General features: G+C 41.7%; 1 protein-coding gene and 1 long non-coding RNA gene across 2 annotated transcripts; both read right to left on the reverse strand.

Moving 5' to 3' along the window:
• Window positions 1–261: 261 nt before the first annotated feature.
• LOC141014369 (uncharacterized) lies at window positions 262–24,022 on the reverse strand. Its single transcript, XM_073488107.1, is given in 9 exon segments — window positions 262–453; window positions 752–925; window positions 2,047–2,220; window positions 4,294–6,100; window positions 17,533–17,687; window positions 19,810–19,838; window positions 19,840–21,653; window positions 22,746–22,963; window positions 23,820–24,022. Coding segments are annotated over 9 exon segments (4,689 nt in total). The 5' UTR covers window positions 23,951–24,022; the 3' UTR covers window positions 262–266.
• LOC141014588 (uncharacterized) lies at window positions 13,067–15,908 on the reverse strand. Its single transcript, XR_012180503.1, has 2 exons — window positions 15,848–15,908; window positions 13,067–14,813 (listed from the first exon to the last, which is right to left on the reverse strand). It is a non-coding gene; the product is annotated as an uncharacterized lncRNA (long non-coding RNA).
• Window positions 24,023–25,190: the final 1,168 nt, after the last annotated feature.

The raw sequence follows: 25,190 nt of genomic DNA on the forward strand, positions 1-25,190 counted from the left end.
AAAGAATAAATGATGGAGATAAAAATCAATTTATAATCCAATGTGTGTGAATCAAATGTTAGTTCAGTTCTTCAGTTAACAGATTAAATGAAACAATTTACTTTAACAACTAACTGAACATTTTCTACAGTTATTTTAAGAAACAGAAGTCTGAAGACTAAATTTAGAGCAAAAAACATGAAAATATGAACCAAAGGTGATTTACAACTTTATGGATGTAAGTTATGTATGAATGTAAACTCAAATATTAGTTAGCAGTAACAGAGTCAGTGAACTGACCTCAGAGTCTCCAGTCTACAGTTTGGACTCTGTAGAAAATCACACAGCAGCTTCACTCCTGAATCCTGCAGCTTGTTGTTACTCAGGTACAGCTCTCTCAGATGGGAGGGGTTGGACTTCAGAGCTGAGGCCAGAGAAGCACAGCTGATCTCTGACAAACTGCAGAGACTCAATCTGAATGAAGAATAAATAATGGAGATAAAAAATCCATTTATAATCCAATGTGTGTAAATCAAATGTTAGTTCAGTTCTTATGTTAACAGATTAAATCAAACATTAATTTACTTTAACAACTAACTGAACATTTTCTGCAGTTATTTTAAGAAACAGAAGTCTGAAGACTAAATTTAGAGCAAAAAACATGAAAATATGAACCAAAGGTGATTTACAACTTTATGAATGCAAGTAATGTATGAATGTAAACTCAAATGTTAATTTAACAATACAACAGTAACAGAGTCAGTGAACTGACCTCAGAGTCTTCAGTCTACAGTTTGGACTCTGTAGAAAATCACACAGCAGCTTCACTCCTGAATCCTGCAGCTCGTTTCTACTCAGGTCCAGCTCTCTCAGATGGGAGGGGTTGGACTTCAGAGCTGAGGCCAGAGAAGCACAGCTGATCTCTGACAAACTGCAGCGCTCCAATCTGAATAAAGAATAAATGACGGAGATAAAAATCCATTTATAATCCAATCAGATGTTCAGGTTTTAAATGTGTATCTCAACATTACTGTCCTCATCAATGAGCTTTTCTCTAAAATGAGTAGAGTAACTTTGTCATTGTGTTATTGTGGATCATCATCAGCCTTCTACAGACATCATCCACATGTCAGCACAACATTCATACAGCTGTTCATGTCAACACAGATTAATAACATGCTGCTGATCTCAGTCAGGTCTGGATTCATTATCAAATCAGACATATTGTTATTTTTGTTCTTTCATTCTCCTCAGTTTCTAATTCATAACAACCATGTGTCATTTCATAAAATCACTAAATTTAAGTAAATGCAACACTTTACAAACCTCTTATCCACCTGTTCCAGCACTCACTCTCTGCTCACACACACATTTAGAGTATCCTCATCATCATTATCAACTCCATCAACACGCAGCTGACTGACTTTGAGCTTCATCCTAAATCGTCTTCAAAACTTTACTCAGTAAAGTGAGATGCTCCATCTCTTAATCCTGCCTTACTGTAGCAATATAGTGTGTAATTTATGCTCCTGTTCACAAAGTGACATCCTGTCTGAATGGAGGCATCATTAATTGTTGGTGACAGATCAGATATGATGCTTCAAACAACTGCATTAGGAATTAAGCTTTACAGTCGCTGTGTGTGCTCCTGTAAGTGTGAGTCCTGTAAGTGTGAGAGTGTGTTTGTATCCTCCATGTGTGTATGTGTGAGAGAGACTGGCTTTATGTATAAATGTATAAGTTACACTGTGTCCTGAAGGTTATGTATAAAAAGACATTTTTCTTTTAACTTTTCATACGGAGATGTGTCCCAAGAATTTAGATACTGATTTCATTTTGCAGCACAATAACAGATAAATCCTTCAGTTTCCGTACTAACACAAACCCAATTTGAGTTCAGACTGAATTCTGAATCAAAATGTTCAGACTGACAAACCTTTAAAAAGAGCTGCGTGATTTGTGCTCAGATAAACACAGAAAACAAGACAACTGAAGGAAATTTAAAACTTCTGTGATAGATTCAAATGAGGTAGATGGACTCTATGAGAGCAAAGTAAATTAACTGACCCCAGAGTCTCCAGTTTACAGTTTGGACTCTTCAGTCCAGAACACAGAAGCTTCACTCCTGAATCCTGCAGCTTGTTGCCCCTCAGGTCCAGCTGTCTCAGATGGGAGGGGTTGGACCTCAGAGCTGAGGCCACGACTTCACAGTGAGTCTCTGAGAGTTGACAACGAGGAAATCTGTGATGACAGAGAAAAAACTTAAACTATAAAAATAGACTTTGCATGTTTAATCACAAAGCAGATTAACATGAGTGGCTGTGATCAGCTGGTCAGTTGTTGAGCCTGAGCTGGTCAGTCACTGATCAGCAGGTCTGTGGTTTAAAACTGAGCCCCTCCTGTCCACATGTCAAAGTGTCCTTCAGCAACATAATGAACACAAATCTGAGGCTTCAGACAAAAGTGTCCATCAAACAGCTGTAATGTAAAGTGTCATATTTTAATAACCAGGATGCTGAGATTTGTTTGTTCAACTCTATTTTAACATGATGTTGATTAACTGTAAAATCACTAAGTTGTAACTGCACTTGTATGTTTTTATCTCAGTTATGTGCTCGCATGTGCTTAACACAGCTTTGATGTCACTCTGCTTTTCATCCACCAGTAAATTCATTTAATGATTTCTTTTGCATTAATAGTGTCATCAGTGCTAAATACATAAAATCATTATAATTACGGTTGTGCTAAAACATCAATACAGCAATATATTGCAATATTTATTTTCACAATATACTGCATTGATTTCCAGCTCCAAACATCTGTATTCTGAACAAAACTCTTCATGTTTTAAACAGGCTGTGAAAGCCGACAACCTCCACTCCTGTCATGTCGCAGTACGTCTCGTTGCCTCGAACTGTCGGGTGCCATTTGCGGCAGAGTGAATGAGTCAGTCAGAGAAGCAGGAAGCAGCGTGACCAACAAGGCTGACAAAGTAGGTACACTGACATGAAGTCTGGTGGGGCAGCAAAACACTGCAGGCTTGTGTGGCAGTGTGGGTCTGTCACCTTGTGGTCCGTGTGTGTGACGTGTTGGGGACCCCCGCTGATCAGTTAGAGCCAAAAGGTGAAGCTGCTATGTTGTTATGCTGCCAGCATGCTGGTCCTACATGTGATCGTTTGTCTTCATCCACCGATTAAAATTAACAGTAAACAACCAGGATGCCAGGCTGCCATTACTGTGTTTTACACTTCACTTGCTCTGAAAACACCACCTTCAGGCATACGGTTAACACTGTAGTGACAATAAGTACTTGTGCATATGCACTTCATTTTCATAGGTCTACATTTCAGTTCACTGTTCACTGTTCAGACAGTGACACAAGAAATGAATACAAGCACTTTATTTTCTGAAGATGTTTACAGTGTGTTTAGGGACACAGTAAGAATATTTGTGCAATTTATGAAGACATCTACATAAGTTCAGTGACACAAAAGAAAACTTAATGCACTTTATTTTCATGTTTTTTTCTATTTCAGTGTTTCCACTGTTTCATTGTGTCCAGTTAAAGTGAAAAAGTGCAATGAAATTGTTATGGCAGCTACATCAGTGTGTTCAGTAACAGTGTGTCTGTGCAAATTTCAATAACGTTCAAATAAATATTAAATTGTTTTGACTCAATTTTTCCGCTGAATCATTAACATAATGTGATGTGATGTATTATGACTACCCAGACTGTACACAGCAACTTGTATTTCAGATCTGTTTTTACATTTTCAGTGAACTATGTGGTAAAGCGCAATATATCACAACATGCATCGTATCACAAAGTATCGTGACGCATATTGAATCAAGTCCTTGCTGATACTTAGCTCTAATTATAATTGTATTAGTGACAGTTCTTGTAAAGTGGAGTTCAGGTGTTTAACAACTTCACTTCTTCTCTGAGCTCGAAGGTGATAAAATCCTCCACTGAACTGAACCGTTAAAGACGCATTAAAGAAACAGTGAACAAAATGTGGATTAACATCTTGACTGTCGAGACATTTCTGAAGCCTCCATCACCCAAAGAAAGACAGTGAGAAGATGACAGAAGTTACTAGTGTTCACGAGTATCACAGATATAAACACAATGATTTTTATAGACATTTCTGAATGAACACATGTATAATTGTTTGTTAAAGAAACAGGTTAAAAACTAATTTAAGGAAAACTTTTCCAATGTGGAGGTTTTATATCGTACATGTGTCTTGAGGGAGAATCTCTACTCTAACACTGATGTTGTTTTACAGTCTTGATGATCACATCTGGACTTACCGAGCCATCCTGCAGTTCCTCACAGCTGGAATCAGTCTCTGTCGTCCCTCCTGTGATGTTTTGTACTTCTTTGTGTCCAACTCATCCAGAACCTCCTCTGACATCTGCAGCATGTAGGCCAGAGCTGAGCAGTGGATCACAGAGAGTTTCTTCTCTGATCTGTTCTCTGACTTCAGGAACTCTTGGATCTCCTGATGAACTGAGTGGTCGTTCATCTCCATCAGACAGTGGAAGATGTTGATGCTTCTGTCAGGAGACATATTTTTCTTCCTTCTCTCCTTCAGGTTGTTGATGACTCTCTGGATGATTTCTGGACTGTTGTCTGTCTGACCCAGCAGACCTGCTAAGAGACTCTGGTTGGACTTCAGAGAGAGGCCATGAAGGAAGCGAACAAACAGGTCCAGGTGGCCATTTTTACTTTCAAGGGATTTCATCATTGCTCCCTTCAGGAAGACATCAAGTGTTGAATCAACATGTTTCTTTCCCAGAAAAGCCTTTAGGACCTCTGTGTTCCTGTTGGTGTAACAGTGGAACGTGTAGACTGCAGCCAGAAACTCCTGAACGCTCAGATGAACAAAGCAGTAGACTGTTTTCTGGAAGATCACACTCTCTCTTCTGAAGATCTCTGTACAAACCCCTGAGTACACCGAGGCCTCTGTGACATTAAGACCACACCGCTCCAGGTCTTCTTGGTAGAACATGATGTTTCCTGTCTCCAGATGTTCAAACGCCAGCCTCCCCAGCTTCAGAAGAACTTCCCTGTCAGCCTCCGTCAGCTCCTGTGGACTCGTCTCACGTCCCTCATCGTACTTCTGCTTCTTCCTCTTTGTCTGAACCAGCAGGAAGTGTGAGTACATGTCAGTCAGGGTCTTGGGCAGCTCTCCTCTCTGGTCTGTAGTCAACATGTGGTCCAGAACTGTAGCAGTGATCCAGCAGAAGACTGGGATCAGACACATGATGTGGAGGCTCCTGGAGGTCTTGATGTGTGAGATGATTCTGCTGGACAGATCTTCATCACTGAACCTCCTCCTGAAGTACTCCTCCTTCTGGACGTCAGTGAAGCCTCGTACTTCTGTTACCCTATCAACACATGAAGGAGGGATCTGATTGGCTGCTGCAGGTCGGGAAGTTATCCAGACGAGAGCCGAGGGAAGCAGCTTCCCCTCGATGAGGTTTGTCAGCAGCACGCTGACTGATGACTTCTGTGTGACATCAGACACGACCTCATGGTTCTTGAAATCCAGTGAAAGTCTGCTTTCATCCAGGCCGTCAAAGATGAACAGAAGTTTACAGACAGCGAGCTTCTCTGCTGTCACCTTCTGTAATGTTGGATGGAAAACATGGAGCAGCCTGAGAAGACTGTACTGCTCATCTCTGATCAGGTTCAGCTCCCTGAACGAGAGCAGAACCAGCAGACTGACATCTTGGTTTTCGGAGCCCTCTGCCCAGCCCAGAGTGAACTTCTGCACTGAGAAGGTTTTTCCAACGCCAGCGACGCCGTTGGTCAGAACCACTCTGATGCGTCTCTGTTGGTCAGGTGAGGCTTTAAAGATGTCGCAGCACCTGATTGGATCGTCATGGAGGGCCTCCATCTTGGAAGCTGTCTCTAGCTGTCTCACCTCATGTTGGGTATTAACCTCTTCACTCTGTCCCTCTGTGATGTAGAGCTCAGTGTAGATCCTGTTGAGGAGGGTTCCACTTCCTGTTTCATCACTTCCTGTTTCATCACTTCCTTCAGTCACACGTTCACATCTCCTCCTCAGACTGATCTTATGTTCATCTAAAACCTCATGCAGACCAACATTCACTGCAACAGAGAATGAAGGGAGACAAAAACAAAAGTTGACAAGTCTTTTTCTACTGAAACTCTGCTGTCTGAGAGTCCTGAGGCCTGATGGCTCTGAGTGAGGCAGCTCTGAGAATTACAAATGGCTGCTGAGCTGACAACAGGTTCACACACTTATCAGCACCAGTCTACTGGGCCACACTGTCTTGATACGACAGTGATGATGAAACAGGAACTGTCACCAACTTTGCTAAATTATTTTTGGAGGTCTGTGTGTTGAGTTAGCACCTTCGGTTAGCACTGCTCTGTAGCATCGTATGCATACCAGTTTGCCAGAGTACGAGTTTCACAGCTAACATCATGTGAACGTAGTGAGTGTGAGGGCACAGCTGGTACCGGTGCATCAGTACTGAGGAGAACAGGTACTGAAACCACTTCAAATATTCAGAATAGATGTATCCACACTTTCAACAACGACATGAATCAGTGAATCTCTGCATGTTCACTACCACTGACACTGAAGTGAAGTGACTAATGTAGGATTATCTATCATACAGTCTTACTTGGTGCAGTTGTAGTCTGACTGTCTGTCTGCAGTCCAGCTCTTGTTCTGGATCTTTTTCCACACTGGGGACAGGAGGAGTCCCCTGATGAAGCAGACTGGTCCCAGTATGAGGTGATGCACTGTCTGCAGAACCAGTGTCCACAGCTGGTAGAGACTGGATCCTTCAGGACGTCCTGACACAACACACAGCTGGGCAGCTGCTCCTCCACAGAAACATGCCTCCGCTTCGTCTCTCTGTGAAGACATGTCTTTATAACTACAATGATTCGTTAACTGTTGTTGGAAAATATCAAGATTTAGCCGACACTGTGTGGAAGCTCAGATGGTCACATGGACCCATAAGAGGTCATTATTTTTCTGTTTGTTCAGCATTCAGTCTGTAATGAAAATGTTTGTTTGTATAATTTATATTTATATATGTTGGTTTACATCATTTGAACTCTTCTGCTTTCATCAAGTATTTTTGTTTCTTGTCAGTCTGAAACATTTTGTGACCTGCCTGTAGTTCATACAAACTCTACAGTTTCCACAGCTACTTCACAATAAAAGCATGCGATTATAGGTTAAACATATGAGGTATAACACAATAATATAGCAGCAAACATCTGTATTATATGTGAAGATATATTTGCATTATGGCTTCCTGAACAGAGCAAAGGACCCGATAAAGAAGGAAGGGTCATTAAGTCAGTGAGTCTTGCTTTGGGTCCAGACTGTCGTGCCGCTTTACATCTCTCTGAAGTGTTCTTTCATTTTCTGGAGGCATTTCTTCATCAGAAGCCAGATGATGTAGATATGTTGGGATATGTTTTAAAGTGTTTCTCCATAATCTCCCATTGACTTCACGACAGTCTGGCCCCAAAGCAAGAATGTTGTGACCAGAGCGTCCCTGTTCTGATGGCCATGTGTGCATGTTGAAGCTGTCCTAGTAACAGATTCTTGAATTATATTTGATCAGCGCTGCCTCATTTTACAGTGTGAAACAAGTTACTGTTACATTTATAATGTTAATAAATTATTTAAATTTGACAATAAGGCCTTAGTGTGGCACATTGCAAACAAATAACGGAGATTATATCACTCCTGACACCATGTAGACCATCTCTGGAAATAATAATTAAAAGATTCAATTAGAGATAGACCGATATGGTTTTTTCAGGGCCGATACCGATTATTAGTAGTCAAGGAGGCCGATAACCGATATTTGGAGCCGATATTCATTTGCAGTAAAAGGGAAAATATTGGCCTTGATGCAGTTATATTATGTCTTAAGTCTTGAACAGCAATATCCTGCTCCTCTCTACAAGAAACTGTCAAAGACAGCTTCAGGACACACTTCATCTAACAATATGTCATTTTCTGCTGCTTGGGATCTCAATCAACATAGAAAAAGGTAGAGTAAAATAACTTGGTAGTTAAACAGCCATTATTGCCCTACAGTTTTCTCTCAGACAGACGGTGCTTTGCTGTCAGTTTCTGCAGCTTCTAATGTGGCTCACACACACACACACACACACTTCTTTATTAATTAACTTTTAACTTTAGTTTTCTTAATTCTCTAGCCATCCCCTCAACGTGCTTCCCTGCAGTAAAACTAACTGAATTTTACTCACACACACACACACACACACACACACACACACACACACACACACTTCTTACTTTGATCACTGACTATTTCCCTATCAATATTATCAGCATCCTTGTTTCAAGTGATTAAACCGTTAAAAACACTAAATAGCCTGCAGCATCTTCACTTTAATAATCAGTGTTTATCATAGGAACAGACAGCTGCCGCTAACGTATTGGGCCTCACGGTAACGTCAGTAGTTACTGTAGAGTTGTAGAGTTTCGCTACAGTCTGTTGAGCGTCCAGAGCCAGAAGGAGAAAGCGGACCGGTGGGACTACCGGCGGGCTACGTTACTATCACGGACTATTTCCATATTGATATGATCAGCAACCTTGTTTCGAGTGATTAACAAGCACGTCTGGAGGGACCGCGAGCGGAGAGGAGAAAAAGTTTTGCCGAACGGAACCGGCGCTGTTCCTGGGGGCTTGGTTTCGAAGGTAAGTTAAGGCAGCAGACTCTCCCGAAATTGTAATAAACATCCCGGTCCTCTACACTCAACAACTACTAGTAACATGACTGAGCCCATTAACGTTATATAAACATAAGCGGCAGCTCTGCTCGCTCGCGGTCCCTCCAGACGTGCGTGTTAATCACTCGAAACAAGGTTGCTGATAATATCAATATGGAAATAGTCCGTGATAGCAGAAGTCTGTGTGTGTGTGAGTGAGAGAGTAAAAACCTAATGAACTCAATTCAGTCCAGTTTTATTGCAGGGAAGCACGTTGAGGTGAAGGCTGATTAGCATTAGCGTAACGTTAGCCCACCGGTCCGCTTGGCTCTACACGCTCAGCAGACTGTAGCGACAACTCTACAACTCACGTGAGCACTGTGCATGCACAGCTTTCACTGCTGATTGGCTGTTACCTGTGCCGTGGCTCTGTGTGTAACCAGAGCGTGTAACCAATCAGATGGTGCTGTGGGTGGGACAATGCTGGAGACTGAGTAGTGACAGCAGACAGAGAGGCGCGGCTGCATCAGAGCCAAAATAACCCAGTTTTAAATTGATCTCTTATCGGCCGTCGGATTAAAAAAAAGGCCGATGCCGATATGCGTCAAAATGCCGAATATCGGCGCCGATAATCGGCCCGGCCGATAATCGGTCTATCCCTAGATTCAATGAGTTATCATGACATAAAATCAACGATCCTGAACTAAACTAGTCTAAAAAAGGCATAGCCATCGTGTTAAAAGGAAACAAAGATCGAGAATCAAATCGTGACCTTAAAATCAAACTTTAAATGGAATCAAGGATTTGGAGAATGGTGACGCCCCTATTCAAAACAAACTGTTAATCAAGGTGAGCAAAACATTTCAACAAATGCTTTTCACATCATGTTACACACTTATCACATAAACTACTTCCACCTCCATCAGGTGGGTCCTAACTCTTGATTTAAGAAAGAGCCAAACCAACTAATTATTATGAGGACAAATGTGACAGAATCAAACATCTGAAGAACTTTAAGAGTCTGAAGAGTTTAAAATATTTACCATGACTTTAATATGTCGGCTCAAATACTGTAAGTTAGGTTTCTTTATTATTTATCTTTACAAAGAGTTTGTCTGAATGTGTCGTCTTTCAACAGGACAGACGTCAGCTTACAGTAAAAACAGTCTCTTACTGTGTGTCTGAGGGTCCAGGTTCAGTACTGAAGTCTAGTGGAGGATAATCTTTGGACCAGTCACTCTTCATAGACAGACAGCTGGACACTGGAGACTCTGCTCTCTGTCTGTTGGACTGAACTCTGCAAACACCAACATGTTTTTTATTAATCTCACTAGAACCCTTAAAAACATCTTGATTAAGTCATTTATGAAGCTCTGAATACACAAACTCCTGCAACAGTTGATAATTAGGTGTTTAAAGTTTGTATTAGTCCTCTTAGATCAGATTACAGCTTCTCAAGGTGACTGACAGCTGTCACAGGTACAAAGAGGAAGATGAGACTAATTATTCATTTTTGTTTCACAGACAGTTTGTTAGATTTATGGAGCAAATACATCTTAGTAAATAATTTAATAGTTTAACACACAAACACACAATCAACCAATGAAATGAGCAGAGATAACTGACACTAGTCAGATAAATGAGTTAGTATCAGTTCTCTTACTTTGTGTCTGAGGGTCCAGGTTCAGTACGGAAGTTTAGAGGTTCATCTTTGGACCGGTCACTCTTCATGGACAGACAGCTGGACACTGGAGACTCTGCTGTGTCCTCTGCTTCCTCCACATGATGACTCATTTTCTGGACTTCAGACTCTCTGAAAGTTAAAACAGCAGCGCTGACTGAGACTGAGAAACAGGAAGTAGCACACAATCTCCCGCTCTCCCGCGCTCCTTTCACACGCAAACACACACACACACAAAAGCAGTATACAGTGTAATTAATGGAGGCAGCTCTCTTTAAATCTGTGCCTGTGTTCTTGCGTTACACTACACTTAATGTGTTTAATTCAGCCAATCACAACTTTGTGTCCACATATGAATCCAACTGTTGAGTTCCTGCTAGCATTTCTTTCCTCTACAGTCCACAGGGAGAAGATTCACTCAGAAACTTTGGCAGTGAAATAAAAAAAGGTTCGATAAACACTCACCCTGCATCAGCTTTAGATTCCTCCCTCGTCTGTCACCTCCAAATTGAGTCTGAACTGACTAAACACTTTGACGTCAGGTTCCCTACCTGTTCATACTTGCTGGATCACATGATCTGCCCCTCCCCTCTCCATTTACAGGTATCAGGTGTGTGTTCCTGTGCACTAACATAGTAAAGCACTAATGAAACACCATATGAATTTGAGCCAAACTCATATACTTCTGTTGAAAACTACCTCAGGATACTCAGAACTATCGGAGGACCTAAACAAGCATCTTCATCATTTTATCTACCAAAGTAATATTGTGATTATTAACGCAAACCTGTTCACAACTGTGTAGACCATCAAATCAGCAGAAAAGCGGGACATTATAGACAATAATCTGTATATAAATCACAAGTACAATAAGTTAGGATGTAAGAAATAAGGTGAAAACAGTCTGATATTTCTGTCTGAACAGCAGCAAAGCGGGCACAGCTCTGTCACAGTGAAGTCTGTCTGTGACTGACTGAATGAGCGATGCACAGTCCTCAACTACGTCCACAGAAGGTTTCTCCTCATATAAACAGCTGCAGTGGAAAGTTGTGTTCTTGTTAATGCATTTATAACTATATTTGAGTCAAACGTAGCTCCAACATGTCATGTGATGCATCTTCAGTAATGTTTTTACACTTTCAGAACAAACTATAACCGAGACTACTACAGAAAATTGCGGATGAACATTTTATAACCAATAATTCACATTAAACACACTAAATCTGACTGTCTGTGTCACAATTTGACCACAATGAACCGTCACTAGGCTTCCACCAAGCGAACGTTACAATCCAAACCTTCAGCCGCAGCCAGCGACCTAAAGCTACAGACACATGTTAGCCAACATCAACTTAACGTTAAATAACCGGACTAAGCTTTGCTTGTTTAACCCGAGTTAACAGCTATAATAAAGCACGATACGCAGTTATTACCTTTCTGTATCCAGTCCATCTCCAGCAGCACACACCGCCGTTGTGACCACAGCCAAGTTCAATGGACAGACGTTGACGAGAGGCGAACCTCGCGAGCTAACACAGCCCGTTAGCTAACGTCAGTGAGCTCGTCATGAAGCGTCCTGAGTTTGTCCACTTTATCCGAGTCAGACTTCCCTGAGCTGTCTGTTAACAACACCCGAGCTTCCTCACAGCTGCCTCCTTTAATTCAGACTCCCCGAACCGCCGAGGACGGTTCACATGTTGGTTGTCGGTTGATCGCGTCGCTCCGTTCTCCACCGGAAGCGTCCAGACCGCGCTGAGCAGCAGGGCGCATGCGCAGACGGTACAGTTGGGCGGAAGTGGGGATGTTCAAGGTGCATCCGGCAGCCATCTTGGCAACACTCCCGGCCGGTTACTTCTGGCGAACAAGAAGCCGAAATGACGAGTAAAGAGCCACAACGTCTCTGTAAACTGCATGTGTAGACTTACCCGTCACATCTGGTTTAAAAACACTTAAAACTTCCGGTGACTTTCCTCAAAATAAGGATTAAAACGCTGTGAGCGTCTCTGGCGCAGCCTCCTGAGTGTGACAGGACGTAAACAACATGGCCGCCTGAATCTGCTCTGCTTACAGCAGCGTTTGGTTTATTTTCTGTCTGAAGGTTTGATGAGAAGCAGAACCAGAACCGATCCAACAGAACCCAACTTTAATGTGGAGCCTCTTTAATAAACAGTGGTGGAACACTCGAGTATTAATATCAAGCACCAACAACACGACCATCCTTTGAAGTACTGCTTTTATTCTCTTATTTCTATTCTGGTCAGTGTTATTGTGTAACTGGGTCATTATCAGTGAGGCTTTAATGTAGGAGGCACTTTAATGTTGTCGTTGTTGAAGGTGGACGTCATTTTAACTGCTTCTTAATACTGGTGGCTCGTTTCACCTCAGCGTCTGTATCATGTCTTATAAACCTCACGTGTTTATTAAAATACTAATCTGACTGCTACAGCTGTTAAATACATGTCATGTGTCAGAAGAAGTACAAATACTTAAAACGTCACAGCTTCACGTTTCACAGCACATTAAAACTAAATTCTCTACTTTAACTAAGTTTAAAGTAGAGAGGAAGTAGAGGGGAAGTAGCAGGAAATGGAACGACTCAAGGAAAGTACCTCAGAATTGTACTCGAGTACAGTACTGGTGTAAATTGTAGTTACAGTCCATCACTGGTTATTCTCCACTTTCACATGAAGATGTTTATTTTTCTGCAGATTAATATCAGTTATCTACTTGTTTACTAATAACAAACAACAAACATATCAGTCGACCCGAAGAGGAAACATCAAATCCAGCTCATTTTTAGCGATTTGTCTTTCAAAGAATCTGTTTTTCTTTATAAAAATAAAAAGCACAATACATATGTGATAAAAACAAACACAAACATATGAACATTAAATGAGACAGCGACATGGTCTCTCTGAACCAGGTCCAGATCAGCGGACACAGAACACCGAGCAGAGTGACGCCTCACTGTCTGGACTGAGAAATCATTTCTGATACTTTGGACATTTTATTGACCTAATTTTAGGACAAAGACTTTCTTCAGTTTGTTTTTTGTAATTGTTTCTGTCACCTACAAATAAATATTGTTATAGAAAGAATCCAGAAGCTGATGAAAATGAGCAAAACTTTAATCTTCCTAAGTCAGAAATAAAACACAGAATCCAGAGAAGTAATTCAACAAACGGACTTCATTTAAACACGCAGAACATTTATAATAATATAGACGGAGGAGATTTACATCACATGAGATGAGATCTGAATCGTGGGATTAAATATAAAACCTTCATGTTCATATTTCTTAATGACTGATAACGACACTCAAGCTAACAGTTAGTACATGTTTCTTACTTCATGTCTACAGGAAGTGAAAATGTTCTGATGTTCAGTGTTTGAGCAAAGTTTAAGACAGAACTGACTTTACAACTAAATCTACAGATATTATAGCAAATAAAAGCAACTCTGATCAATATGTCTTTTTTTAACAACGGATCAAATGACGATGTGAAAGTTAAAGTTTGTTTAAGGCCACAAATTCACAGTTATGACCAGACTCTGGATTCTTTAGGTCACTTTGTGCCACAACAATGTGGTCGGATACACTCGACAAAGACTTTACAGCCGTCAGATACAGAACTTGCTCTGATAACAGTGACACTTGGGTTTGGACTCAGAATCCTGCTTCAGTTCAGAGACGTCAGTGAAGCTCCGAATAAATCCAAACTTCTTTTCTTCTTCTCAAACTATTTTCTATTAAACTGAGAAAATTCTGGTGTTGGTGGTCAGAACCAGAACTGCTTTTTCACATCAACTACTAAAATATAATGTGGAAATAAACTGCAATTCACCATCGTTCCACATGGTGGAGCTGCAACTGACAGCAACAAACAAATATCCAATTAAATTAAATGTTCATCTACAATGTTGTTGACAATCAGCTGTTGAGGCTCTTTGTGTTGAGAAGATGTGAGTGAATAAAAGAATAAAGATCCAGGTTCCAGGTGGAGGAGGTGTCTGAGTGTGGAGCAGAAGGAGTGGAGGAGCGACAGTGTGTCTGCAGAGACTGTGTAGAAGGACAGAGCAGCAGCAGAGCAGTCCAGATACACTGATGATACTCTGTCACATCCAGAGGAACACAGGGACGATGCTGGACTGGACATTGTGTGTGACAGTGGAGCTGATCTCAGAGCAGTTCACACTGCAGCACTGACAGTCATCTCCACTTGTTGTGATTGGTCCGTCAGTCACTGCTGGATGAAGCTCTCCACTCCACCTCCCAGTAACACGGCCCAGTCAGAGCCTCTCCACCCACCAGCTGATGGTGCTGCTTCAACCTCTCTGGATCATCAGGACACAGCTGATCCTCTCAACACCTCGACCTTCCTCATCACTCTGACAGAGACCACTTCCACCTGATGAGAGAAGCAGAGAGACAGTAAAGTGATAAATGAGTGTTTGCAGAGACTCCCTCCATCAGCTGTCAGTCAGTGATATAAAGACCAGCAGGACTTCAGTCCTGTTCAGACCACAAGTGGAGCGGCTGTGTAGCGTAGCCAGCTTCCTTTCAGCTCTCATGTTAACGAGTTGGAGTGAAGCTCACAGACCTGCAGACACTTTGGACATCAAGTCTGTTTACTCTGCAGGTTTCACTGAAGGACACAGTGGAAATAAACTGCTGACAGTCCCTGAACGCATCATTACTGCAGGAACAGAGAGCAGCTCACAGCTCACTTTAATGATGATTTACTGCTGTTAAAAACCAGAGTCTCACTCACATTTAAATATTTCATCTACTTTGGAAACATCACATGACAAATATGTAAATATGGAGTCTGTTATAAAAATATCTGGACAAATCAAATGACACATGGGCAGATATAAATATAACGTTAAAGGTCCTACACTGAACAGTAAAACATCAGCTGTGGTTTGTGGACTTCAGCAGAGGTTCTGGTCCGTACACAGACCACATGGTTACTAAATGTAATGATGGTTCTCTGAAATAAGAGCCAGTGATTTGCAGGCTTCAGTCAGACTGATCTGAGAGCTGTGACAAAGATGAACTGATCAGTTGTTCAGTGTTGAAATGAGAGAACAAACACTTTGAGATCAGATTTGATGCTCCGACAGTTTGATGAATGAGGACACTGTCTCTATACATCCTGTGATGCTGTCAGCTGTGATCCAGCTTTATTTCCTGTAGACATGAACACAACAACAACAGTCGTCTTCACATCAACTCAAACACACGATCACAACAAGCTTCTGGCTCGTCTGATTGGCTGACTGCTCTCTCTCTGTCTTTCTGTCCAATCATGAAGCCTGTCACCGTTTTCCTCTCACAGCTTCACTGAGGAAAGCAGGAAATACTGGATCTTTACTTTGATACTGTGTTTAGTACAATACTGCTGAAACCAGCATGAACTGACTCCAACCCTCTACTGACCTCAGAGTCTCCAGTCGACAGTCTGGACTCTTCTTCAGATCACACAGCAGCTTCACTCCTGAATCCTTCAGGTTGTTCCAGCTCAGGTCCAGCTCTCTCAGATGGGAGGGGTTGTACTTCAGAGCTGAGGCCAGAGAAGCACAGCTGATCTCTGACAAACTGCAGCTCCTCAATCTGAATAAAGAATAAATGATGGAGATAAAAAACAATTTATAATCCAATGTGTGTAAATCAAATGTTAGTTCAGTTCTTCTGTTAACAGATTAAATCAAACATTAATTTACTTTAACAACTAACTGAACATTTTCTACTGTTATTTTAAGAAACAGAATTCTGAAGACTAAATTTAGATTAAAAAAATCATGAAAAATATAAACCAAAGGTGATTTACAACTTTATGAATGCAAGTAATGTATGAATGTAAACTCAAATGTTAATTCAACAATACAACAGTAACAGAGTCAGTGAACTGACCTCAGAGTCTCCAGTCTACAGTTTGGACTCTGTAGAAAATCACACAGCAGCTTCACTCCTGAATCCTGCAGCTTGTTGTCACTCAGATCCAGCTGTCTCAGATGGGAGGGGTTGGACTTCAGAGCTGAGGCCAGAGAAGCACAGCTGATCTTTGACAAACTGCAGAGACTCAATCTGAATAAAGAATAAATAATGGAGATAAAAATCAATTGATAATCCAATCAGATGTGTTCAGGTTTTAAATGTCTAGCTCAACATTACTGTGTCCTCATCAATGAGCTTTTCTCTAAAATGAGTAGAGTGACTTTGTCATTGTGTTATTGTGGATCATCATCAGCTTTCTGCAGACATCATCCACATGTCAGCACAACATTCATACAGCTGTTCATGTCAACACAGATTAATAACATGCTGCTGATCTCAGTCAGGTCTGGATTCATGATCAAATCAGACATATTGTTATTTTTGTTCTTTCATTCTCTTCAGTTTCTAATTCATAACAACCATGTGTCATTTCATAAAAACACTAAATGTAAGTAAATGCAACACTTTACAAACCTCTTATCCACCTGTTCCAGCACTCACTCTCTGCTCACACACACATTTAGAGTATCCTCATCATCATTATCAACTCCATCAACACGCAGCTGACTGACTTTGAGCTTCATCCTAAATCGTCTTCAAAACTTTACTCAGTAAAGTGAGATGCTCCATCTCTTAATCCTGCCTCACTGTAGCGATATAGTGTGTAATTTATGCTCCTGTTCACAAAGTGACATCCTGTCTGAATGGATGTATAAATGTATAAGTTATACTGTGTCCTGAAGGTTATGTATAAATGTATAAGTTATACTATGTCCTGAAGGTTATGTATAAATGTATAAGTTACACTGTGTCCTGAAGGTTATGTATAAAATACATTTTTCTTTTAACTTTTCATACGGAGATGTGTCTCAAGAATTTAGATACCGATTTCATTTTGCAGCACAATAAAAGATCAATCCTTCAGTTTCTGTACTAACACAAACCCAATTTTAGTTCAGACTGAATTCTGAATCAAAATGTTCAGACTGACAAACCTTTAAAAAGAGCTGCGTGATTTGTGCTCAGATAAACACAGAAAACAAGACAACTGAAGGAAATTTAAAACTTCTGTGATAGATTTAAATTAGAGCAAAATAAATGAACTGACCTCAGAGTCTCCAGTTTACAGTTTGGACTCTTCAGTCCAGAACACAGAAGCTGCACTGCTGAATCCTGCAGCCTGTTGCCCCTCAGGTCCAGCTGTCTCAGATAGGAGAGGTTGGACCTCAGAGCTGAGGCCACGACTTCACAGTGAATCTCTGAGAGTCCACAACCAGGAAATCTGTGATGACAGAGAAAAAAGTTAAACTATAAAAATTCTTCATCATAAAAATAGACTTTGCATGTTTAATCACAAAGCAGATTAACATGAGTGGCTGTGATCAGCTGGTCAGTTGTTGAGCCTGAGCTGGTCAGTCACTGATCAGCAGGTCTGTGGTTTAAAACTGAGCCCCTCCTGTCCACATGTCAAAGTGTCCTTCAGCAACATAATGAACACAAATCTGAGGCTTCAGACAAAAGTGTCCATCAAACAGCTGTAATGTAAAGTGTCATATTTTAATAACCAGGATGCTGAGATTTGTTTGTTCAACTCTATTTTAACATGTTGATTAACTGTAAAATCACTAAGTTGTAACTGCACTTGTATGTTTTTATCTCAGTTATGTGCTCGCATGTGTTTAACACAACTTTGATGTCACTCTGCTTTTCATCCACCAGTAAATTCATTTAATGATTTCTTTTGCATTAATAGTGTCATCAGTGCTAAATACATAAAATCATTATAATTAGGGCTGTGCTAAAATGTCAATACAGCAATATAATGTAATATTTATTTTCGCAATATACTGCATCGATTTCCAGCTCCAAACATCTGTATTCTGAAAAAAACTCTTCATGTTTTAAACGGGCTGTGAAAGCCGACAACCTCCACTCCTGTCATGTCGCAGTACGTCTCGTTTTCTCGAATTGTCGGGTGCCATTTGAAGCAGAGTGAATGAGTCAGTCAGAGAAGCAGGAAGCAGCGTGACCGACAAGGCTGACAAAGTACGTACACTGACATGAAATCTGGTGGGGCAGCAAAAGGCTGCAGGCTTGTGTGGCAGTGTGGGTCTGTCACCTCGTGGTCCGTGTGTGTGACGTGTTGGGGACCCCCGCTGATCAGTTAGAGCCAAAAGGTGAAGCTGCTATGTTGTTATGCTGCCAGCATGCTGGTCCTACATGTGATCGTCTGTCTTCATCCACCGATTAAAATTAACAGTAAACAACCAGGATGCCAGGCTGCCATTACTGTGTTTTAAACTTCACTTGCTCTGAAAACGCCGCCTTCAGGCATACGGTTAACACTGTAGTGACAATAAGTACTTGTGCATATGCACTTCATTTTCATAGGTCTAGATTTCAGTTCACTGTTCACTGTTCAGACAGTGACACAAGAAATGAATACAAGCACTTTATTTTCTGAAGATGTTTACAGTGTTTTTAGAAACACAGTAAGAATATTTGTGCAATTTATGAAGACATCTACATAAGTTCAGTGACACAAAAGAAAACTTAATGCACTTTAACATGTTTCCACTGTTTCAGTGTTTCCACTGTTTCATTGTGTCCAGTTAAAGTGAAAAAGTGCAATGAAATTGTTATGGCAGCTACATCAGTGTGTTCAGTAACAGTGTGTCTGTGCAAATTTGACAATAACGTTCAAATAAATATTAAATTGTTTTGACTCAATTTTTCCGCTGAATCATTGACATAATGTGATGTGATGTATTATGACCCAGACTGTACACAGCAACTTGTATTTCAGATCTGTTTTTACATTTTCAGTGAACTATGTGGTAAAGCGCAATATATCACAACATGCATCGTATCACAAAGTATCGTGACGCATATTGAATCAAGTCCTTGCTGATACTCAGCTCTAATTATAATTGTATTAGTGACAGTTCTTGTAAAGTGGAGTTCAGGTGTTTAACAACTTCACTTCTTCTCTGAGCTCGGTGGTGATAAAATCCTCCACTGAACTGAACCGTTAAAGACGCATTAAAGAAACAGTGAACAACATGTGGATTAACATCTTGACTGTCAAGACATTTCTGTAGCCTCCATCACCCAAAGAAAGACAGTGAGAAGATGACAGAAGTTACTAGTGTTCACTAGTATCATAGATAGAAACACAACAATGATTTTTATAGACATTTCTGAATTAACACATGTATAATTGTTTGTTAAAGAAACAGGTTAAATACTAATTTAAGGAAAACTTTTTCAATGTGGAGGTTTTATATCGTACATGTGTCTTGAGGGAGAATCTCTACTCTAACACTGATGTTTTACAGTCATGATAATCACATCTGGACTTACCGAGCCGTCCTGCAGTTCCTCACAGCTGGAATCAGTCTCAGTCGTCCCTCCTTTGATGTGTTGTACTTCTGCAGGTCCAACTCATCCAGAACCTCCTCTGACATCTGCAGCATGTAGGCCAGAGCTGAGCAGTGGATCACAGAGAGTTTCTTCTCTGATCTGTTCTCTGACTTCAGGAACTCTTGGATCTCCTGATGGACTGAGTGGTCGTTCATCTCCATCAGACAGTGGAAGATGTTGATGCTTCTGTCAGGAGAGACATCATCTCTGCTCATCTCCTTCAGGTTGTTGATGGCTCTCTGGATGTATTTTGGACTCTTGTGTGTCCTACCCAGCAGACCTCCTAAGAGTCTCTGGTTGGACTTCAGAGAGAGGCCATGAAGGAAGCGAACAAACAGGTCCAGGTGGCCATTTTTACTTTCAAGGGATTTCTCCATGACTCTCCTCAGGAAGTCACCCAGGGATGGGTAAGGGGTCTCCACGCCATCAACGCCTCTACCAAAAAACTTAGAAATCTTCTCAAGACCAGACTTTGGCTTTGAGTCCCTGAGTATGAAGTCTTTTAGGAAAGCCTCCACCACCTCTGTGTTCTTGTTGGTGTAACAGTTGAAGATGTAGACTGCAGCCAGAAACTCCTGAACGCTCAGATGAACAAAGCAGTAGACTGTTTTCTGGAAGATCACACTCTCTCTTCTGAAGATCTCTGTACAAACTCCTGAGTACACCGAGGCCTCTGTGACATTAAGACCACACCGCTCCAGGTCTTTTTGGTAGAACATGATGTTTCCTGTCTCCAGATGTTCAAACGCCAGCCTCCCCAGCTTCAGAAGAACTTCCCTGTCAGCCTTCATCAGCTTCTGTGGACTCGTCTCACGTCCCTCATCGTACTTCTGCTTCTTCCTCTTTGTCTGAACCAGCAGGAAGTGTGAGTACATGTCAGTCAGGGTCTTGGGCAGCTCTCCTCTCTGGCCTGTAGTCAACATGTGGTCCAGGACTGTAGCAGTGATCCAGCAGAAGACTGGGATCAGACACATGATGTGGAGGCTCCTGGAGGTCTTGATGTGTGAGATGATCCTGCTGGACAGATCTTCATCACTGAACCTCCTCCTGAAGTACTCCTCCTTCTGGTCGTCAGTGAAGCCTCGTACTTCTGTTACCCTGTCAACACGTAAAGGAGGGATCCGATTGGCTGCTGCAGGTCGGGAAGTTATCCAGACGAGAGCCGAGGGAAGCAGCTTCCCCTCGATGAGGTTTGTCAGCAGCACGCTGACTGATGACTTCTGTGTGACATCAGACACGACCTCATGGTTCTTGAAATCCAGTGAAAGTCTGCTTTCATCCAGGCCGTCAAAGATGAACAGAAGTTTACAGACAGCAAGCTTCTCTGCTGTCACCTTCTGTAATGTTGGATGGAAAACATGGAGCAGCCTGAGAAGACTGTACTGCTCATCTCTGATCAGGTTCAGCTCCCTGAACGACAGCAGAACCAGCAGACTGACATCTTGGTTTTCGGAGCCCTCGGCCCAGTCCAGAGTGAACTTCTGCACTGAGAAGGTTTTTCCAACTCCAGCGACGCCGTTGGTCAGAACCACTCTGATGCGTCTCTGTTGGTCAGGTGAGGCTTTAAAGATGTCGCTGCACTTGATTGGAGTGTCATGGAGGGTCTCCATCTTGGAAGCTGTCTCTAGCTGTCTCACCTCATGTTGGGTATTAACCTCTTCACTCTGTCCCTCTGTGATGTAGAGCTCAGTGTAGATCCTGTTGAGGAGGGTTCCACTTCCTGTTTCATCACTTCCTGTTTCATCACTTCCTTCAGTCACACGTTCACATCTCCTCCTCAGACTGAGCTTATGTTCATCTAAAGCCTCGTGCAGACCAACATCCACTAAAACAAAGAGAGAAAAGTGTGAGACAAAACAAAACTCGACAATCTGCACATTATTTTCACTTTCGTTTTAAAAGGACCAAAATAAGAATATATAAAGCAGTAAAGGTGCTGCTGTATGTGCACTGGCCTTCTGCAGGCGGCTGTAACGGTAGAGCATCCCATTTCTTATCTTTCAAGCAAACTTGAGCCTTTAGAAATGGTACTCAGCCACTGAGGTGGAGGCATTGGCACTAATGGCTCCAGGACTTGTTGAGCTTTCTGGCAGCTTGTCTGCTGCTCCTGTGGTTGTTTTTACACATTACAATCGTCTCGTTTTATTGGTGCAGTAGTCCAGTTTTTTGGGGGATTTAATCCGTTAGGTTTAGTTCTAATATTGGTTTGGCTTAGAGGGCAGAAACAAGATCCTACGGCCCGTTGTGGGTTGTTCTGGCTCCTCTTCCCCTTGTTGATTTTGGTGGGCCCATCGACCCTCTGTTATTTGTTGCTGGTATTGATTTATGATCACATTTATAATGTTTTTACTGCAACTACTTGACTGTTTTGGTTATTTCAGACCTCTTTTGAAAAGAGCCTCTCTGGTGTTCGTAACGCACGTGTACTGTAAGTTAGCATACCCAAGTTCTCCCAGACTTCAGCACCTTCTACTGGAGACCAGTGGCTGCTGGGATCTGATTCAAGTCACTGGTACTTGCCTATCCTGCTGCAAATGGCTCAGACTCATCCTACATTCAAGTCATGGTCAAACCAGCCTGTCCACTCTGCTTTTCTACTGCCAGTCAGCTGGCTACTCCCTCACTACGAGAGGGTCCAGCTACAGCTCAACAAAATCATGACCGTTAGCTGTCCTGGCTCCTCGATGGTGGAACGAGCTCCAGACTGAGGTCAGGAGAGCAGGAACTGTGCACTTCTTCAGCCTGAACACTTACTAGAAGGCATTCAGTTCATTTGATGAAGCTGATGTACCTGCTTGGTTCTTGTGATTTTGGGGTTTGTGTCCACGTGGTTGAATGCACTGACTGTAAGTCTTTAAATAAATATAATGACATGTAGCAGGTGACATGTTTAACGGGTAGAGATGTAGAGTCTTACGTTGTACACTGCTGGTCTGACTGGCTGGTCTTGTTCTGGATCTTTCTCCACACTGGGGACAGGAGGAGTCCCCTGATGAAGCAGACTGGTCCCAGTATGAAGTGATGCACTGTCTGCAGAACCAGTGTCCACAGCTGGTAGAGACTGGATCCTCCAGGACGTCCTGACACAAAGCACAGCTGCAGAGCTGCTCCTCCACAGAAACATGACTCCTCTTCCTGTCAAGACATTTTTTTAATAACTAATATGATTTGTTGATTGTCGATACAAGGGCACAACTAAGAATACTGTCTTAAAGTGTAAGTTCTTAGATGGAAGTTCCCATTGTTTTTGCTACAGAAGCATAAGCACAGCGCTGTGAGAAGTGAAAACTTTAAAATTGGACATAAAGAAACTTAAAGTTGCAACAAACAAAGTTTTAACATGTCTGTAGTTCTGCAGAAAAATACAAACCAACATTTATTCTGGCCATTGGGTTGAGGAAGCTTGAAGTGCGTTTTAGTAGAAATTTTAATACAAAAAACACAAAGTCAGCATCGGTAAAACTGAACATGAGTCACATGAATAAGTCTGTAGCAGGTTTCTTACTTTCTGTCTGAGGGTCCAGGTTCAGTACTGAAGTATGGAGGTGTTTCTTTGGACCGGTCACTCTTCATGGACAGACAGCTGGACACTGGAGACTCTGCTCTCTGTCTGTTGGACTGAACTCTGCAAACACCAACATGTTTTTTATTAATCTCACTAGAACCCTTAAAAACATCTTGATTAAGTCATTTATGAAGCTCTGAATACACAAACTCCTGCAACAGTTGATAATTAGGTGTTTAAAGTTTGTATTAGTCCTCTTAGATTAGATTACAGCTTCTCAAGGTGACTGACAGCTGTCACAGGTACAAAGAGGAAGATGAGACTAATTATTTATTTTTGTTTCACAGACAGTTTGGTAGATTTATGGAGCAAATACATCTTAGTAAATAATTTAATAATTTAACACACAAATACACAATCAACCAATGAAATGGGCAGAGATAACTGAAACTAGTCAGATAAATGAGTTAGTATCAGTTCTCTTACTGTGTGTCTGAGGGTCCAGGTTCAGTACTGAAGTGTAGAGGTTCATGTTTGGACCGGTCACTCTTCATGGACAGACAGCTGGAGACTGGAAACTCTGCTGTGTCCTCTGCTTCCTCCACAAGATGACTCATTTTCTGGTCTTCAGTCTCTCTGAAAGTTAAAACAGCAGCGCTGGCTGAGACTGAGAAACAGGAAGTAGCACACAATCTCCCGCTCTCCCGCGCTCCTTTCACACGCAAACACACACACGCACACAAAAGCAGTATACAGTGTAATTAATGGAGGCAGCTCTCTTTAAATCTGTGCCTGTGTTCTTGCGTTACACTACACTTAATGTGTTTAATTCAGCCAATCACAACTTTGTGTCCACATATGAATCAAACTGTTGAGTTCCTGCTAGCATTTCTTTCCTCTACAGTCCACAGGGAGAAGATTCACTCAGACTTTGGCAGTGAAATAAAAAAAGGTTTGATGAACACTCACCCTGCATCAGCTTTAGATTCCTCCCTCGTCTGTCGCCTCAAAACTGAGAAAAACACTTCCTTCCTGGTTCTTTACCTGTTCATATCTTCCTGGATCACATGATCTGCTCCTCTCATCTCCATTTACAGGTGTCAGGTGTCAAGTGTGTGTGTGTGTGTGTGACAGTCATTCCCAGCAGCAGGTCAGTTGAACCAGTCTGAGGGGAAACAGAGGAGACGCTGACCTCTGCTGGCAGAGAGCAGCTCCAGCAGCAGCTCCAGAGCATCAACTCTGATCCTCAGGTCCACTTCATGTGTCTGTGTTGATGTTGATCATATCGTGTGAAAACCAGCAGGATCACACATGAAACTGTGATTCACTGATGCTGCAGGAAATATGATTATTCAAATGTTTTCACTTCTAAAACTTCACGTGTCAAACTTTATGCGTGGTCGCTGTGTATGTGGAGCAAAGACAGTCAATGAAAACCATCTTCCACTGCAGAGTGAAGAGTTCAGATCACATCATGTCCTTTAATTTACCAGATTATGTGAATTTCACACCAAGAAGTTGATGCATCATTATCTCATGATGATCACTAGTCAGCATGTTGCGTCCCCTCATATACAACATCAGGCTGCATGTGACAAACTGTATAAAGGCGCTGAAGGTTCAGTCACAAAGTACAAATAGTTTATAACAACACAAACAGAATTCAGATTTGTTGCAGCTTTTAATTTGACTGTTTTTATCCTCCACATTTCTAAACGTACGTTGTGACTGGATGAACGCTGAACTGCATTAGTTCCTGTATTATCAGATCCCGGGGCCCCGACACCTGGAGGCCGAGCTGCAGCAGACGAGCTGTGTGGAGACGTCTGATGTTTAAATCATCTCCAGCTGCTTCAG

Source organism: Pagrus major, chromosome 19 (genome assembly GCF_040436345.1).
Source record: "Pagrus major chromosome 19, Pma_NU_1.0".
Taxonomy (NCBI): Eukaryota; Metazoa; Chordata; class Actinopteri; order Spariformes; family Sparidae; genus Pagrus; species Pagrus major.